Genomic DNA, 17,947 nt, shown 5'->3' with positions numbered 1-17,947 from the left:
TTTGTTAGGGTCATAAATTGTCGATTGTTATACCAACAGCCTCCCGTGAGGCAAACAGCAGGAATCATGTGTGGCAATCCATCATCTCTCGAAAAATTAAAAAAAGCAAGAATCGCTTTGCACATGTATCTTCACAAAGCTTGTGATAATTAGCGCAAGCTTTGTGCAGTTTGTTTCTCATGATGAGGGCAATCAATGGGGGCAAATGGTTGGTGTTGATGCACAAGCATGGAATTGGAAGTATAAGTTGTGCTCATTTTCCGACCACGAATGTTCAGGGACAGCATCTTCATTCGGAAAGATCTAGTTTGAGGACTTCTGGGGTATGAGCTGTCTGATTCAGACCACTTTGATCAATTTACTTTCCTTTCTTCTCGATTTGAACTTGATTTCATAGGTTAGAATCCGTCCTTCGACATGGCTAAACTATTCGACTGCTCGAAATGCTGCAAGAAGGAAGCACATGACTACCCGGTATCGGCATGCAATAAACCTTACCCACTGTATAACCAACAGATGTGCGATAACTGTTTCGAAATCACCGAACCTCCACACGAAAGTAAGAATTGCACAAAAACCGTTGGGAAAAGTTGCAAATCATGCGGCCACGCTGTGTGTCCAAGGAACAAATGCCTTGAGCTGGGTGGCAAGAAAATTTCTGAGATTGGGCAAGATATTGCAGATAGATTTACTCCCAACGCGCGAGATGCATGGTTAAGAAAATATGGACCTCAGTCCAATGCAGCATCAAGTGCAATGTCTCAAGCTTCAGATAACACCGCTGGACCATTAAACCCTCTACCCGAACCTGTTGCCGATAACAGAACGATGGAAGAGAAACTTCAAAGCTTGTATGATGAAGAGTCTCGGAGAATCCCCAAAACCGAGAGCCAAACTTGGGATCCATCTACTAAGATTAACGCGAACTTTTACAAGGTCGGTCTGAACAGCGAAGCGCAGATCCTAAAGTACTCGGTTTGCCTTGGCAGAATCATTTCTCGTGGAAAGCCCGAAGGGTTCATACCTACACGACCAGAAACCAAGCGCTATTTAATTATGCGGCTTCTCGAAGAAAACAAAGATCTATTCAAATCAATCAGCTGGGCTACCGACTATGACTCCTTTATTGTCTCTAACGAACCACTCGTGAAGCATGATTTGAATGAGATAGGATACTCCATTTCAACGCTACATACACGCAGCGGACCCGATGGCAAGCCGATCAATATGGACTCTTCATTGACATTCCTCGGACTGGTTAATGTCAAGGCCTTGATAGACCACGTCAATTCTAAGAATATACCCCTCGACCACCCTGAAGAGGAATTAAAGTTCCTGAATATGATTTCTTGGAAGAAAGTTAATTCCCCTCAGTACGAAGGAGGTCGTGTGGGCAAGAAATTCTTTCCACGTAGCTTTGTGGTTGATGACGAAGAATGGATGTCTAAACAACGATTCAAGCAGAGGAAAACTGTTCTACGCTTCAAAGACAATGATACGGCGCCTTTGTATCGGATAAATCGTGGTTTCTTCAGCTCAATGAGGCCTGGGCAGGGCTCAGTCTTGCTCAATGTTAATGTGACAACATCTGCGTTCTTTTCTCCGATCAACCTTGCCAAATGGATAGAATCAAACCCGAATGCTTGGGGAGATCCTGGTAGACTTCTGAAGGGGGTTCGTGTTGCTTTCGACATTCATGAAAAGAACAGGCAAAAAGTCTTCAACATCAAAAGTATCGCGCCGCATAGTGTGTCAAAGACAAAGTTTATGAAAGATGGTACAGAGATGTCAGTTTATGCTTACATGAATGCTAGTAAATTTTCCACTTGGTTGTTGTTTATGAGCTCTCAAGTTGTTGACAGTCACCTAGCATATCATAAGAGTGTGTTCGACAAAAATGCCCGGTGCATCAACGTGGGAAGCAAGGCAGAGCCAACTTGGTTTCCAGCAGATCATTTGAAAATTGTTGAATGGCAAATTGTTAAGAAGGATCTACCAGAGCCTTATGTTGCTGCTATGATTGATGCCACCAAGAGTCCTCAATAGAGTAAAGTTACTATCAAGGAGGCGGGATTGGCAGAATTGGGCTTCTTTGAGAAGGACTCCTTCTACAAGGTGAGAAAAGTATTGCATATATTATAGAGGCTTATTACTTTATTGTCTATCTACTAACATTGTCCACTAAAATTAGGCATTTGGAATTATACCAAACACAAATTTAGTCGAGATCATAGCGGGAACCCTCAAGGCTCCGCCATTGCTACTTGGTGGCACTGACGAAGTTCCAGCTCGCGACGGTTCCTGGGAAATGAAATTCAAGAAATGCCGGAAAGCGGGTATTGAAAACACAACTCTTCACGTTCTGCGGTTAAGATATGATCATAGTCAAGAGTATAAGCAGAAAGATATGAAGGGAGTCACTGATACCTTAGTCAGATCTCTGGATGAATTTGGACTTAAGAAGATTATGAATCGTGTGTTTTATGAAGCATTAGTTCCTGACGAAGCACAGGAACCCGAAAAATATCGCCAAGCTTGCGCTGATACTTTCAAAAGCGCTCTACGGCCGGTCATTGAAGGCACGAAAATCGTGCCCTTGATCATGGTTGTGATTCCAAACCGAAGTCGCAAGCTCTATCCAGAAATAAAGAGATGGGCAGATTGTGATATTGACATCCCGACAGTTTGCGCGGTGGAAGAAAATCTTTCGGGAGCAGGGGATCGCGCTAGATGTGGTAATATCAGGTGTGTCACAATCTTCCACCATTTCTAGCATGAAGATATACTAACAATGATCGAATAGCTTAAAGTTTAATCTCAAATTGGGAGGCATCAATCAAGAAGTGAGCAATGGGTGTGGAACCAAGTCCCGGACTATGGTTGTTGGAGCAGATGTCACACATCCTGGCGACGAGGAAGGATGCCCCTCCATAGCTGCTATAGTTGCTACCGATGATGACAGCCGATTCCAATATCTCGGCTCTGCAAGACTCCAGGAAGGAAAACAAGAAGTACGTGTACTCATTAATTTCATGTCTTCTGCATCGCTAACCTCTGCTCCTGAAGTACATTTCAGATCTTCGAGGCATGATGAAAGAAAGACTTCTTGCCTGGGCCAAACGTGTTTTAAAAGACATACAACCAGGGTATGGTGGCATATATCCGCAGATTCTTCCCGACCAGATTCTTTTCTACCGAGACGGAGTGAGCGAGAGTCAGTTTGGCATGGTTCGGCATCACGAGAAACAACAAATTTTCGATGGATGCTCTGACGCATACATGGAACTAAAATCCAACCTCAAGGAAACACTCCGTGGCGCCTTTCCAAAAGTAGCCAAGCGTGAGAAATGGAAACCTAAACTCACCATTATCGTTGCAATTAAGCGACATCATGCCAGATTTTACCCTTTGACTTTAGTAGACGGTGATCCAAATTTGAATGCTGGAACTATTATCGATTCGGTAGTCGTGACACCCAATCACTTTAGTTTCTACTTGCAGAGCCATTGCAGTCCACTCGGCACGGCTAAAAGTAATCAGTATGTTGTGATTTACGATGATCTTGATTACAAGACAACTCCAAAGGACATCATGAATATTGTGAGTATCTGACTTCGAGACCCACACCTCTAGATGCACTAACTGATTGTACGCAGACAAACAAGCTTTGCTACACTGGCGCTCGTGCTTTCAAAGCCCTCTCTGTCTGTACACCAGCTCGCTACGCAGATATGCTGTGCGATCGCGTGAGATGCTATTTGAAGCCTGTACTTCAGGGTTATCATGATAAGGACATCACGGACGATATGGATGGAACAAAAAGGGCGGCTGTTTATGAAGAAAATAAGCTCGTTTGGAAGCCAAATACTTCAGAAAAGCTACCAGATGGGTGGAAAAATCCTTGGCATCCATCGATCAGCAATTTTATGTTTTATCTTTGATGTGGAAGGCTTTCTGCACTGCAGATTCGGGTGTGAAAGTGGCGCTTGGGTCTAGATTCTGGCGTTCATGCATAATTTTCATTCCGATGTGGCAAAATATTGGTTAGTACTATTGGCATAAAATTAGAATGAACATGAGATATTTTTTCGGGATGGAGAAACACAAAGAAGTAAACACCAGTTCCATTGGTTCAGAAACATGTGTCACGTAGCTCTTCAAAAAATTAAGCGAGCTCAGGATTCCCCTTGCATCACCCGAGAAACACTAGTTCCCCGTGAGTCGATATATCACATTCTCCCATGCAAAACATACAGAAAAGCAAAATTTCAGCCTTAAATCCAAGCTCAGCCTCAAGTATCCGAAGTCAAAAGTCCCACTTAATAGCTTGACGTCTTCATCAAATCCTACAGCAACATTCACAATGCCAATTCTCAACACCAATGCCGTATTCTTACTCGCCCTCGCCACTCAATCCATAGTTTTCCTTGCTTTCATAACCACATGCGCAATGGCCGTCACTGGGTCCGATCATACATGGTTCGTAACCCCACGATCCGTAGACCCACAAACTCCAAGTCCTGAAAACCTATAATAACATTTCTCTCTAGGTCTATTGTAATATCTCTATGTCTTCTGTGCTTCTCATACCTAGTACCGACTATGCAACAAATCATAAAAATCTTCCACTACCAGCGCGGAAACTATCAATTCCTCCCAAGAGAGAAGCAAATTGCCACCCAAAGCAACCTTCTACAGGAAATGATCTGGAGGGAAATTCCGAAATGGTTGACTGCTGGATGCATTTTATATTTGATGTGCAAGATTGATACGAAGAGACTTAATCGACTAACTAAGCCTTATTATATTGCAATGTGCGTGGAAATAGGGATCATTGTATTCGGATGTTTGACTGATATCGTGGGGTTGTGGATGCTTCATTCGGAGGGGATTGAAATGTTTGGAAGAGTGTATGGTGGTGGTATAAGAGAGATATCTGTGTCATTGTCACAATCATCTTTGTCACCACCATTGTCGGTCAATTCGCAACCACAGCCCTCTTCCCCGCTGGGAAATTCTCGAATGTCGTCTCTGTCTTCATCATCTGTGTTATCGAGTTCTTCGACTATCGTCGATCGAAGTTTAGTTAATGCAGAATTCAGAAGCGGGAATAAGGATCTGGAGAAATAAGACAAATCGACATCTCATGAAATAGACGATTGGTAACTAGCAAGAACTTTCTCGGAGGATATATGTACAAATATAATTTACACCGAGGACGGTTATGGCCATGCAATTTGGATGATTTGCGCCAATGGAGAACTTTCGGTTCACTTACGCAGAATGTAACAATCAAAATCACAACCTGATAGCCATCAATTGATACCACAATATATGACTCAAGTACCAGCCACTTTAGTCTTACACATTTTCTTATGCTCTTTCCAGTCTGCTTTCTGACATGCCGGACTACAATACCTCACTGCTCGACATCCCGCGCACTGCTTGTGCACCGTGTCTCCCTGTGGGATATTGCCACACTCTTGACATCCTCTGGGGTCAACTAGAGTAATTTGATCAACCAATGTCCGTGTTATTTCATCTATGCGAGAATTTGGCGAGGTCAACATTGAAATTATTCCTTTCTCATACCTATTATGCTCTTCTTGCGAATAATGAGCTTCAAGATAATCCACTGTCGATAATGGCATAAGAGCAATCCTCGTTGCATGTCTACTGAGTGTCTTCCATCTTTCAACCCGCGGAAAGCCTTCCGCATCTTTTCCTTCTCCGCATGTGCAGATTGGTGACTGATTCGACTCCGTGTAGGAGAATACTGAGCCATGTTGACGGTATTTGCATCCTGGACCGTGGTCCCAGCCTTTTCGACATGCTTCTACGGTTGCTGGAAGCATTCGCATCATTAGTTGCTCATCTACATCTCTCATACCGTAGGTAATTGGCTGAGTAGCTTTGTGAGCTAGTAGCTCCTTGATCACGGGAGTGATTGGGGAGGATTCGGCTGCTAGTGGAAGTAAATATGCATCCAGGACAATCGAGCTCTGATCAATATTATGTGGCAAAGCCGAGACAAAGATGATCCGTGAGGTACTATGCGGGTCACCAGATTCAAACAAGAATGTCTGCTTCCGACCCAGAGCAGATGGTTGAACGAAGGAAACTGCCATGTTGTGGATATAGCTTTTGATTTTGAATAAAGCGGGAACATCTTCTTGCAGTGCAGTGTCAGATTTGCGCCAGTACGACCGTTCTCGTGCGCAGAACATACTATGCATGAGATTCGAAATCCATTCTCCAGTTTCGCGGCCAGTACCAGATATGATTGGCTGCTGATTCATGTTTACCTTGGGAAGAGTGAGAGGGTAAGCGTCTGAGCCATCCAACACAACTGGAAATGAATTCAGTGCGTAACCTGTATTATCTAAAGCTAAACTCGGCTTAGCAACCAATGTTTTCACCTTGTTAGAAATATCAATTATTGCTTTGTGGAGTGTGATCGGATATGGGAATTGGATCTGGCCGATTTCAAAGCCGTTGAATCTTTCGGAAATGGTGCAAGGAGATATTTGGCGAACTCTGATGGCACTTTCGGTTTTCAAATGCTCAAAATTCTTTTGAATCTCCAAGGTCTCAACTAAAAGACCATTCTTTATTCGGACAAAGCAAGGCTTTTGAGAAGCAGAAGATGTGCGTAAGATGGCTGCATGATCTGTTGCAAAAGGTCGCAATCTGACTCCTGGAGGCTCTCTTAGAATCAAAACATTATCCTCATCAAGGCTATAGCTACATATAGCCCCACCGTACATATGATTCGCACCCAATCTGTTGCTCAAACATGCTAACTGTATTCGTGTGGATTCTCTGGAATCTATCATCAATACCAAGGAGGGTACAGCACATATCACGATTAAGTTCGATGTCCCCTTCAAGCCCTGCTTATCTTCAATAACATCGTGAGCATCATTATCATCAGCTCGTTGGACCAGACTACCAAAAAAGCATTGAAGAGACATGAAGAGGGCCTCGGTCTTACTTTTCGTATGCCGGATTTTGATTTGTAGCCCAACCGTGGCATACTCGTCATCCATCTTCAATGATTCAAGGATCTCCCGTGGAACGCTCAGAGAGATCCAAACCAGACGAGGAAGTTTGTTTTGATCAAGTGGGCCCACACCCACTTCTTGATTTCGTAAACTTAACGGTCCTTCTTTGAAGTCTTTCTGGCTTGCGAGCATGATCTGATGAGGTATTTCCAGTAAGAAGGGCTGAGCACAAATACCTAGTTGGTAAAAGTGTAAAGATAACTCGAGGAGTTGGAGACCACCGACACGCAGCCTTTCCTCCTTTTCGATATGTCCAAGAAGACAGCCCCCAAAAGTTGACAGTTGATCATTCTTGACACAACCTTTCGCTAGGCAAACAAGAGCGGAAAAACCTAGGCGATTGTATCTTAGAAGATGGATTTCTCTTCCTGTGTTTGGTGACATGGACTCGATTTCGAACATCTTCAGGTAGAGCTTGAAGAAGAAAAGGGCAAGTTCATGCGGTTCAAAGATCAATTCTCTACCGGCTGGATCGTCTAGATTTGGGTATCTCCACTCAACTCGCATATGGTAACTATCATTATTATTTCGATGGATAGAAAATTGTCGTTGGGCATCCAGTCCAACGGCATACGTGGTAAAATCGAATAAGTGACCGGACGGTGCCAGCCCCAGAAGTAGTGAGAAGGTTGTGATGTCGCAACACAGGATATGAGATAATATGTCAACTGGATCTTTGGTATACAAAGACAGCGTCTCAGTAAACATGACTGCGGTTGCCTTACGAGACAATAATGGCGCTATGGCAGGCAGCAGATTCAGAATGCCAAGCGGATCAGCCAGATTATTGGTGTCGATGACGTCAAACGTATGAATACCGCTTGTCGCACCGGGATTGTCAAAAGTCAGTGGAGTTGAACGCCATGCTGTGGTAAATAGACTGAGTAATTTCGTTTCTGGGGTTTCATTACCCTCCAAGCTTTGTAGCGCATAAGAGAATCTCAAAGCATCGCCGCAATAGAGTCGTACGGCTATTCCTTTCTCACGAACTCTTTCCCTAAAACTCGTGCACCACTCCTGAAATTGAGTCTTCGCTAGCCTCACAACATTTTCTGTCAATTCCTCCTGGGAGAAATTCGAATCATCAAAGGCGCTTGCAAGGCGAAAGCCCAAAAGAGGATCCGAGCTCGAAGAGATCGCAAATACGTTTCCTGCAGAGGTAAGTGCCATCAGCGGATTTATAAGTTGGCCGTCTTGTTTCAAAGCTTCCACATCATGCGAGTTCCCGCGATTACGCCGTGGTCCCAAAACCCATCGAAGGCGTCAACAACTGTTTGAATGGCACTTTCCCAATTCCCACCTGCTGAGCGAAGAGCAGATGCATACTGTTTCCGGCCACAGACATCTTGGATCCCGATATCCCTCTTTGTAACATATTGTTCTCTCATGGTTGACTTGACCTCTGCTTTAAACTTTGTTTCGAAGTGATCTCGTTCCTTGGAATCTGATCTAAGATTTGCGACCTCGAGGTATTGAGACCACATCTCTCGAACTTGATCCAATGTGTCTTGGTTCATGAAACAGATCGATGCGCCATAGTTTGAAGATGACCATACTTCTAAGTTAGCCGATTGCTGAAGAAGTTTGCAAATCTGTTTTTGTAGCACGGCATTGTCGGTATTCGTGATGTAGAAATGGTAAAATATGTTCCAGATTGATGCATAGGGCTCATTGTCGATGACGAGAGAGAAGAGAAGAATGTTGCGCGCTATATCAAAGGTTCATTAATGTGTGAATCTGGAAGGAGAAAGGATGGCGGGAGCTGTCTTACCAAGAATTGCACTTTCTGAATCGCAACACATGAACTCCCATTTTATTAGTTCGTCTATAGGATAGAGCATCAATAATTGCGCCTATTATGAATCAAATCTTGAGATGACATGCCGCCTCACCTTCATTGCACCACAGGGTGAATAATAAGTTTCTGGGATCACCACAACCCAGCAACAATACTCTTACCGCATCATCCTTTTCGCGAGCAGGGCGCCGAGATTGTAGCAAATTGATCGCCGGCGTATTTCCAAATGGATAGAAAAAAGGTTTTACGTTAAATCTAGTCGGTCCTAACATTTTGAGAAATTGTTGGATCGTGGGAGAGAAGCAACGGAGGGAGAAGTAATATCTTGTGAAGTCCAGGGAAGGTCAGGTTTAACTTAACCAACCAAATTGCCGACTTTATTTATTCTTGTCAACCAGAAATTCCATAAAAGAATCTTGTGGTCATGGGAAGAAATAGAATCAATTTGTATGCTTTTACATTCCCACTAAATCAATGGATTGAAGAGGTGGTTTCATAACATGTGTTCTAGTGAATTGAGACGACACCCCAATGAGATGCACAAAGATAAAATCAAAGAACCGAATTCACTTGAATCTATCAAATGACTTTTCCTTGGATGAAATGATCTGTGATCTTCAATGAAGATGGAATAGCCATAGAAAGCTCGCAAACAAAACAATGGAAGTCCTTACCCACATATGCAGACAGCCCTAGTAGGTATCAAACATGGCCTTTCAAATATTAGTTTGTATCCTGTTATAAGTATAACAATGTTTGTTTCGTCGTTAAGTTGCAGCATCTTTTTTGACCATTTAAGCTTCACTGATTTTCTTAGAGAAGATGTGACTTCCACATATCTTCAAACTCTCCATGTTTCTTCAGACTTGCCTGCCCACTTTGTTTGAAAGTCTGAGCAGTCAATAACCATTCAAAAACAACACAGTTCTGAGATAGAATAAAATCAGATATTGAGACTTTCAAAATATCCAAACGTAAGATCGCTCAGTAGTACTTTTCGGATTTGTCGATGCAGTCTTGCGGTTGAACCAAATTATACTAGATTCGAAGGGCACGTCTAGTTAGATGTGTATTAGGTTGGATCACTGAGTTATAGATGGATCTATACGGCTATTTGAAGGTATATAGTCGCCTAGTAGTCGATTGATATTCGCGAGAGTGAAGACCAGTCTAGACAATCAGTTCGCTGTAATCGTTCCATTCACACAAGCAACCCCCATGCCTTCCACACCTTCCAACCCCGTACATATTTCTCCCGCCGCAGTCCCATTCTAAAACTCAATTAGTAACAAGTAACATTCGAAAATATTTGTAGTTGACTTACTGCAGTCGTCAAATCAATGCCTTCGAAGTGGAAGTCCTCGCAATGAGCACTATCATGACAAAGTAGATACAACCCATTCTTTGGCGATTCATCTATACACTATTAACCTACAAACTCCCTACGCAACGAAGTTTGACTTCTCAGGAAGATCAAAGCGGGAAGACTCACCAGTAGTAGCATACCAACATGGGTTACTTACACAACTCGCATCCCCAACCACTGCTGCCACACTCCCATTAATCCCCTCCCATGTAAACCCCTTCGCATAAGCCGCAATGCTAGTATTCGTTCCGCTTGGAATACCCTTCTCCTGATCATAATAATCCTCGATAAAATGGATTGGGTAGCTAACGTTCTTCACCTCGATATTTCTCCACGTCACATTATTCACGTTACACGTTGTACCTATCGCCCCCTTGAATCTTGCTGCCATTAAACTATCGTAGATATAAGCATTTTCAAACGTATAATTACCACCTGTGCCTGAAGAGCAGGAGACAGAGAGACCATGTGTTCCGGAAGCGATGACATTGCGCATTGTGACATTTGTAGCGGGAGGCGAGACGTTGATCACATCATCACCATTGTGAATTTCGAACCCATCGATTAGGACGTTAGATGCAGAGAGGTCGATTCCATCTATTCGTTCATTTAATATCCCATACTGACGAAATATTCTCAAATGCCTGTGAGTGGAGGAGATACATACCAGTGTTGAAGGGAAATCCATCATTACTCCTAGCATCAATGAAGACATTCCTCATCTCGACATTACTTCCCCCTATTGAAAACACCCACGCCACAGGATTAAGAATCTTGAGATTGCGAATCACAAGATCACTTCCAAAAGAATCAGCAAAAGCCTGTCGATGAAAGGAGGGCTAGAAAGGCAACATCTTAAACATACGTAACCGTAAACCCGAACCAATGCGGCCGCCCTCCCTGTACAGAGTCCCATGGACTACTCCACCAATTCTCCCCATGCGCCAAAAACCAACCACCACTTTCCTCCTCGCTGCCCTCAAAAGTGACATTCGTCCCCTTAAGCGTAATCCATCTTCCCGGATAAATACGAGTATTGTTGACCACCAGCTGTACCGCCGTTACATTCTCACTCAAACTGATATTGCCCTCAAACGAAAACTTAACACTCGTAAGGTTTGTGAAACTGAGGGGAGTGAGTAAATTATACGTGACATTTGGTTGGAAAAGAATTGTAGAGTTCGGACCACAAATATTAACAGCGGTCGTGATGCCTGGTGCGTCGTCGATTAAGGGAGAGGAGTTGTAGGGCATGGAACATAATTTTGCTGAAGAGAGGGAGAAGGAGAGAAACGAGAAGATGAGGAAATCATGTAACTTCATGTTTGACAAGATACTGGACAACTCTTGGCTTGCAATACGAATATCGAATTCAATGTTCTACAAGTCGCATTATGAGTATATCACGACTTTTTAAATGCCGCATTGAAATTACCCATGGGGTAAACGTATGCGGGGCATTCAGGGGATTTGCAGATTCGCTAACCCTGGTGATTTGGATCAAATGTGCCTGTCGTGCCCACGAATCAAATCTTTGGAATTTTTATTTATTTTCATATCCCATGTTGCATAATGGCGTTTCAGCTGGCATGTAATTTCATTTTTATGAGAAAGTGGCGAACCAAGGGAATAAGGTTTAGAAGTCACTGATGGCTGGCTTGCATGACCGGGCATATTAATCCACAAATCGGATGAATGCCCGTGGGTGCATCGACGATGTATTCATTAATTCCAAAAGCAGGCATGATGGATGATCATTTCTTCCAGGACCAATTTTGGCAATATCTCAAGTACTCGCCACAAATATGAATTGAAAGTTGAAAGATGCCAAGTTGTTGTGCACCTGCGATATTTATCATAGTTTTTTTAATGTACATGCCATTTGGCGCTGTGTTGCAGGAAAGACCATTACCTGACATTTTCATAAATTTGTCTCGGCAATTACTTGCGATTAAAAACATGCCCCTTTTCTTCCCCAAATCATCCTTTGCCTGTGATAGATTGGGTTAACGCCGTATCATGCTTTTCAAATGCCACTTCTTGAAACATTCCTTGGATTTGATATGGTGACTAAACTTTATGCGGAAAGACCTCTCTTCTCACTCTCCGAGAAGAAAATGACCATTCTCCATAGCTTCTTCACTAGAACTTCTGCTTCTTCATCCAATGCCTATAAAGAATGTTAGTAAATGTGCAACAAAAATCCACGAGATAAAGCAAAAGAGAATTACGTACCCCCTCCAATTGCTCCACCAATTCTTGTGGCTTCCCCCTAGTCCTAACATGCTCCTCAACAACCTCCACAAGTAACTGTTCCTGCACTCCTAGATATTCCACAATCTTCTTTTCAACGAACGGTCTCAACTTCTCCACGATCACAGAATCATCCACAAAGTCCCACTTGACATCCCACGCCCAAAGTCCCTCTTTCTCTGTAGGTATCTCTTGTGCGAGTTGTCGAACCGCCTGATCACGTTCTTCATCAGAAAGACCAGCTGCTGCTGTCGAAGGATCGAATTTGATTGGGATGAGTGTGCGCTTCGATGCAGTATCGGCCTCTTCTTCATCTTCAAGAAGACCTTCAACTTCAGCAACAGTGCGACGAGGTGGTGCTGCCTTTTGGGCTTTTTGGGCCGCAGCTCCAAGGGACAACTTGAAGGGCTGTTGAGCCATGCGAGAAGATCTGGTCTCGAGTTCTTCGGCTTGACGATCGAGGAATGAGTCTGCCAAACCTCTAGCTTGCTCTTTATCTGATGTCTCGCGGCGTCTCTCATGTTGTTCTGCAATTCTATCTCTCTCATCGGCAGCGGCTTCACGTTGAACGTAGATTGCACGGTTTCGAACCCAGAGACTTCGGTCAACATAATAAGGATCAGTCTTGCGAGCAGCCTCAGCATCATCGTCCCATTCCTTGAGTCTTGCAGCCATCTTCTGTTTCAGATCATCCGCATTCGCAACATCCTCGTCTTCACGTTCTTTTTCTCGTTGAACAGCAGCTGTGCGAGATTTTTCGCGATTAAGCCAGCGCCTTTCTTGGTCGAGATATTGCTTCTCAAGTTCAGCCTCTTTTTTCGACTTTCTTCGTCGCTCGAGTTCCTCATCGCTAGCATCACTGTCCTCGTCTTCGCGGCTATAATAACTGTCCCCGCCAGATCCACCATTGGGACCACTGCCATTAACAAACTTGACACCAGCTTGATAGTCTCGTGGTATCTGTTGGCCTTGGAATTTAGGGCCCGAAGGTGCATTAGGTACACCTCTAGGTCCAAGAGGAATATTATTCGAACCGGCAGAAGGTCCACTGGGAATTTGTGGCCCAGGGGAAGCAAGGCGTGAAGGTCGAGGCGCACCGTTTCTTTGCCTTTCTAATGCCTCCATTTCCTCCTCGCGCTTAAGACGTTCAAGATCTCGTCTATTACTTCTATCTCTAAAAGCAGCAATTTCTTGTGCAACCGTTTCTCTCATTTCAGCTGGAATGTCCGAAAGTTCATCGTCTACTGCCAATGGAATGTTAACAACTTCAACGTTGTCACCCCCATTTGCATCCTGCATAGCAATATCCTCTGAAGTCTCTTCAGCCTTAACAAACATAGGTGGATGAAACAGCTCGTAAAGTACCGCCTTCAACCCTATTCTAGCCGCGTCGAGACGCGTTTGGTCACCTGTAGCATCATCGGCTCTTGAAGCCTGATGATTCTCCAAATAGTTCAAAGAATTATCATCCACAAAGACCAGTAATTTGCTCTTCTCCACTTCATCCTCTCCATCCTTCTTAGTACCATCAAAAGGCGGTTGTTTCTTGGTTGGAATCTCAATATCTTTCAAAATCTCCACAGCCGTAGCCAAACTCTCCGCATCATCATACTGCGCAAATCCGAAACTACATTCCTTCCCAGCTCCATCAATAGCTCTATCCCATCGGCGTAGCCTACCTGCAGAGCTCAGAATCCTCTCTATTCCCTCGTCACCGCCAGCTCCTTCCGTAATACCGCCCACAAATATAGTTCTTACGATCTCTTCCTTGGTAGGCGGCACTAAAGACATAATACTTTCTCTCATCGATGCCATTCTCTGTGCGTTCTGGGTATACGCGGTAGCTCTGTCTGACCCTCCTCCGGACATAGGGTCTATTCCTGAACCATTGGCTGAAACTGGTGTATTGGATTTCGCAGGACCGGTACCTAATCTAATGACAGGCGCGCTGAAGTTGATATTCGGCATGTTGGTCGGAGGTTGAAAACTAGCTGGGATCCCGCCGGGTCGTGAAGGCTGTGGATTGTTGACTTGCTGTAAACCGGGGGAGGAGCTGTACCTGGCGCAGACATGCCGGGTGGAGGTCCTATTCATCCTTATATTAGCTAAATAAACCAATACTTCATTTATCAAGTGTTTTTTACCCATTCCCGGAGGTGGCCCCATACCAGGCGCAGACCCATTTTGACCTGGGAATCCGCCAAATCCTGGAGGTCTACCATAAGGCGACGCTGTACAGATCAACATTCATTAGCAAATGATGAAAGACGAGGGAGATTCAAAGCCATTAGCTATCTTACCACCATAGGGATTGTACGACATAATTATCAAAGCCTTGAAAGTGTAATGTAGCAATTGTAGTGTTTAAAAATTTGTGACTGAAATTGATAAAGAAAAAGAGGAATTGAAGCTGGCGCAATCAATGTTTCTTTTGCAGTACAATGTAATATTTACTTCACAGCTTGAATCCCGAGGATCCAAAATTCGTAGCGCACAGACAATGTAAATTTCTTAGCGCGTCACCCCAAAAAAGTTCATCGGCCCCCCGGTATCAACGACATCTCTGTTGACGACCTCTCAATTTAATCATCGTAAGTCTAATTCTTCTCGCAGATCCCCAGTCACCTATCTAATATTCATATAGTATCATGGAGTTAAGACGCATTGGATCGGCCGCATTTCGGTCGAGCACAAGAGATGCACCACTCGCCCAACTATTACAGTCCAATAGACAGAATGTAATAAGAACTCCCATAGCTCATCGGGCACTTTCTACAACTTCACGAACATACGCACCAAATTCAGAACCCACCACCCGAGCGCCTTTCACTCCAGAAACATCTACATCCTCGCCTTCACCTTCAACGCGAGAAGCTTCTAATGGCTCTCCTGCATCCCCTCCCACTCCAAAAGAAGATACCCTCGAATCGCTCGGCACGCAATCTATCAGCCAGACTCTTAGTTGGATAAAACCTGAGCACCGTACCGCCCCTTCACACTTCAAATCTTCCTCTGCCCAATTAGAGAAGCGAACCAATACTCCTAGAACCTATCAATCGCCCGAATTAAAATCCTCCAGTCTTCTCAGCCGATTGAGTAATCCCACCATTTCTAATCCCTCCAGCAATTTGACACGCCTCCCAGGGATGTCTACACAATTTGCAGGAATGCAAGTTCCCAATAAGAAGACTGGATTGACAGGAAGTCATGAGGATTTCATGCATGAAGTTGCCTCAATGGTAAACCCAATTCAACCTCCACGAACTGAAATGCGGCTCTCGCCCCGAACTGGTCGAACGGTGGATATTAAATCCAATATAGATTTATCACGGGGAATCCGAATGCTGGAGGCTTCGTGTGCATTGAATAAAGTTCGTCATGATCAAACACATCAAAGGTTTCATGAAAGAGGTGGTATGAAAAGGAAGAGGCTTCGTCGACAAAGATGGAGAAACAACTTCATGGAGGGATTCAAGGGCATTGTGGGCAGAGTGAAGCAGTTGAAGAATCAAGGGTGGTAAAAACTTTCATGAATGGGATGTGAGGGTGGAGATATGACCTACTTGCACATACTTTACAATCAGAGGACATGCAGTACTCGTACATTGCAGAGAGAGTCTGGGAGATACGTTAGACTTCATCATTATGTATATTACTGTAGGGAAGTAACAAAAAATTGTGAAAACCCCAGATATGAAACTCGAATAAGTACAAAGCATTCAAAATGCACAGATGAACACACCGGGCACCTATCAACTTGACTTACAACTTCAATATCAGCCAAATTCGTACAATTAACGGTAATCTAAACGTGGGATCTGTAGGACATGATGATTTTTTCGACTGTGTGAGCACGACACACACGCATGTCCTCATTGGAATCCATGCCATGCCCTCGTCAAACCCCATTAAACGTAGTACGAATGTCTCCCCTATTTCGTTTAAGCCAATGGCTTCGAGCCCATCGGCAGATCAGCGGCAGATCACTAGCACAGATACTCCTCTGATTTGCCACCCAAACCATGTGGTTTTTTGAAATTCAACTGTAAATCAAGCAGTCAATATTTTTACATCGAGATCGAATCGAGCCAATTAAGAGCTTGTAATCAATCTATTAATTAAATTTTCTTGTACCTCGAAAATAACTGTGGCTGCTATATCACATATAAATAGAAATCTTTCGAAGCTCGAGCTACTTTCCAGTCACCAAAAAACCATGCGCCACACAGCCACAGGTCCACCGGCAACAGCTATCAATATCTAAGATGAAGTCGAAAATGAATCCACAAGCCAATGTGTTAATTCTAAAATCCGGATGATGTTACTTAGAGCACCTATCATTACTCATATTCTTATCAACTCCCTTCTTTCTACATAAACTTGGCAGGCCATCTCAAGTTCTCAACCTAGTTCAAGAAGTCTATCTACCGTTGTATTGTATCAAGAATTACCGACCGATCCGTTCCAGGAATGTACATCTACTCATCTCCAGTTGGGCCAATCATACATGGAAGTACTGGTTGGGATCCGAATATTTCGTTTTGAGAAGCATCTCTATCTTCCGTTACTTTACCCGTGATATATCCGTCCACTCACTTATTTCATCTACTCAAATCTCCTCACCCGAACAGCCAGCAATGCATCTAGAACAATGCAAATTCAAAGATAGAAAAAGCTTCAACAGCACTGGTCTGCCTCATTCAACTGAACCTTTGAAGCTAAAGCCCTATCAACTTTCGAAATCTAATCACAAAACTCAATCTACAGATCTATTGAAGCTAAATAGACTATTCTGTAAATGAACACTCGCACAGAATCTTAGATTCCATGTTGAAACTTCAAGTTTCGATAGCCCATCGGATGGATCTCCTGAACCTACCATCTAATCATATCCGAGATCGCGCCCCGTCCTTGTCGTCGGAGGGAACTCCGATCCCGCGATGATATCGAGTTTCCACAAATTACCAAACCCTCAGACAACCACATCAAATCGGAATCGCACCATTGCCAAATATCAAATTGAATCGGATGAAATAATCCTCCATTATTCTCAGACACACCATGATGAAATCCAATGTGAAATAACTCGCTGATTCGAAATTTGAAATTCCAAATCGCTGTATTTTGACTGACTATCCCTCCATCCTCATAGCTTTCCTTCTGCAAACTTTAGCTGAACTAGCAGGGCCATTTGGCATTTCAACCTAATGATGGTTCATGTCGCTCGCCTCCTATCAAGTTTCATGAGCTTACCTCCGACAAATTCTCCGATCCCACCTCGTCGGATCTTCTGACCCACTCTCATCGTGATTGCTTTATAGTGACCCTTTCCCCAATCTACTGCATGGCAGTACATAATATTGCCTACGCTGGCCTGCTTAAGGCCTGCTTAAGGCCTGCAGCCCGGGACTGCACTTGCTCTCGTCGCGCTACCCAACAATTGGTTACTCGCCGTTATGCCTAACA

The 17,947-nt window shown here is 43.8% G+C and overlaps 5 protein-coding genes across 5 annotated transcripts; 2 read left to right on the top strand and 3 right to left on the bottom strand.

The window, feature by feature from the left end:
* Nucleotides 1–516: 516 nt before the first annotated feature.
* Nucleotides 517–3,941, top strand: Bfra_012109oa (putative argonaute-like protein; the record flags this gene model as incomplete). The annotated part of the gene is made up of 6 exons (XM_037342430.1): nucleotides 517–1,791; nucleotides 2,047–2,115; nucleotides 2,192–2,745; nucleotides 2,804–3,011; nucleotides 3,067–3,600; nucleotides 3,657–3,941. The coding sequence occupies 6 exons, from the start codon at nucleotides 517–519 to the stop codon at nucleotides 3,939–3,941; spliced, it is 2,925 nt and encodes a 974-aa protein (XP_037187727.1).
* A 936-nt stretch (nucleotides 3,942–4,877) lies between these two features.
* On the bottom strand, nucleotides 4,878–9,134 carry Bfra_012108 (putative mynd finger family protein; the record flags this gene model as incomplete). The annotated part of the gene is made up of 5 exons (XM_037342429.1): nucleotides 4,878–5,118; nucleotides 5,593–8,215; nucleotides 8,365–8,772; nucleotides 8,836–8,917; nucleotides 9,024–9,134. 5 exons carry the CDS (start codon nucleotides 9,132–9,134, stop codon nucleotides 4,878–4,880), a joined length of 3,465 nt encoding a protein of 1,154 aa, XP_037187726.1.
* Nucleotides 9,135–10,040: 906 nt separating this feature from the next.
* Nucleotides 10,041–11,551, bottom strand: Bfra_012107 (putative extracellular exo- protein; the record flags this gene model as incomplete). Its single annotated transcript, XM_037342428.1, has 5 exons — nucleotides 10,041–10,133; nucleotides 10,187–10,278; nucleotides 10,355–10,825; nucleotides 10,896–11,026; nucleotides 11,094–11,551. The coding sequence occupies 5 exons, from the start codon at nucleotides 11,549–11,551 to the stop codon at nucleotides 10,041–10,043; spliced, it is 1,245 nt and encodes a 414-aa protein (XP_037187725.1).
* A 754-nt stretch (nucleotides 11,552–12,305) lies between these two features.
* Bfra_012106 (putative u1 snrnp-associated protein usp107 protein) lies at nucleotides 12,306–14,803 on the bottom strand (the record flags this gene model as incomplete). Its single annotated transcript, XM_037342427.1, has 5 exons — nucleotides 12,306–12,398; nucleotides 12,464–14,497; nucleotides 14,524–14,567; nucleotides 14,626–14,712; nucleotides 14,782–14,803. The coding sequence occupies 5 exons, from the start codon at nucleotides 14,801–14,803 to the stop codon at nucleotides 12,306–12,308; spliced, it is 2,280 nt and encodes a 759-aa protein (XP_037187724.1).
* A 326-nt stretch (nucleotides 14,804–15,129) lies between these two features.
* Nucleotides 15,130–16,002, top strand: Bfra_012105 (putative ribosomal protein s21 protein; the record flags this gene model as incomplete). The annotated part of the gene is made up of 1 exon (XM_037342426.1): nucleotides 15,130–16,002. The coding sequence occupies one exon, from the start codon at nucleotides 15,130–15,132 to the stop codon at nucleotides 16,000–16,002; it is 873 nt and encodes a 290-aa protein (XP_037187723.1).
* Between the last annotated feature and the right edge of the window lie 1,945 nt (nucleotides 16,003–17,947).

This window comes from Botrytis fragariae, assembly GCF_013461495.1.
Source record: "Botrytis fragariae strain BVB16 chromosome Unknown tig00000260, whole genome shotgun sequence".
Lineage (NCBI taxonomy): Eukaryota > Fungi > Ascomycota > Leotiomycetes > Helotiales > Sclerotiniaceae > Botrytis > Botrytis fragariae.
The sequence above is the reverse complement of the archived record's forward strand: the minus strand, read 5'-3'. Positions and strand labels throughout refer to the sequence as shown.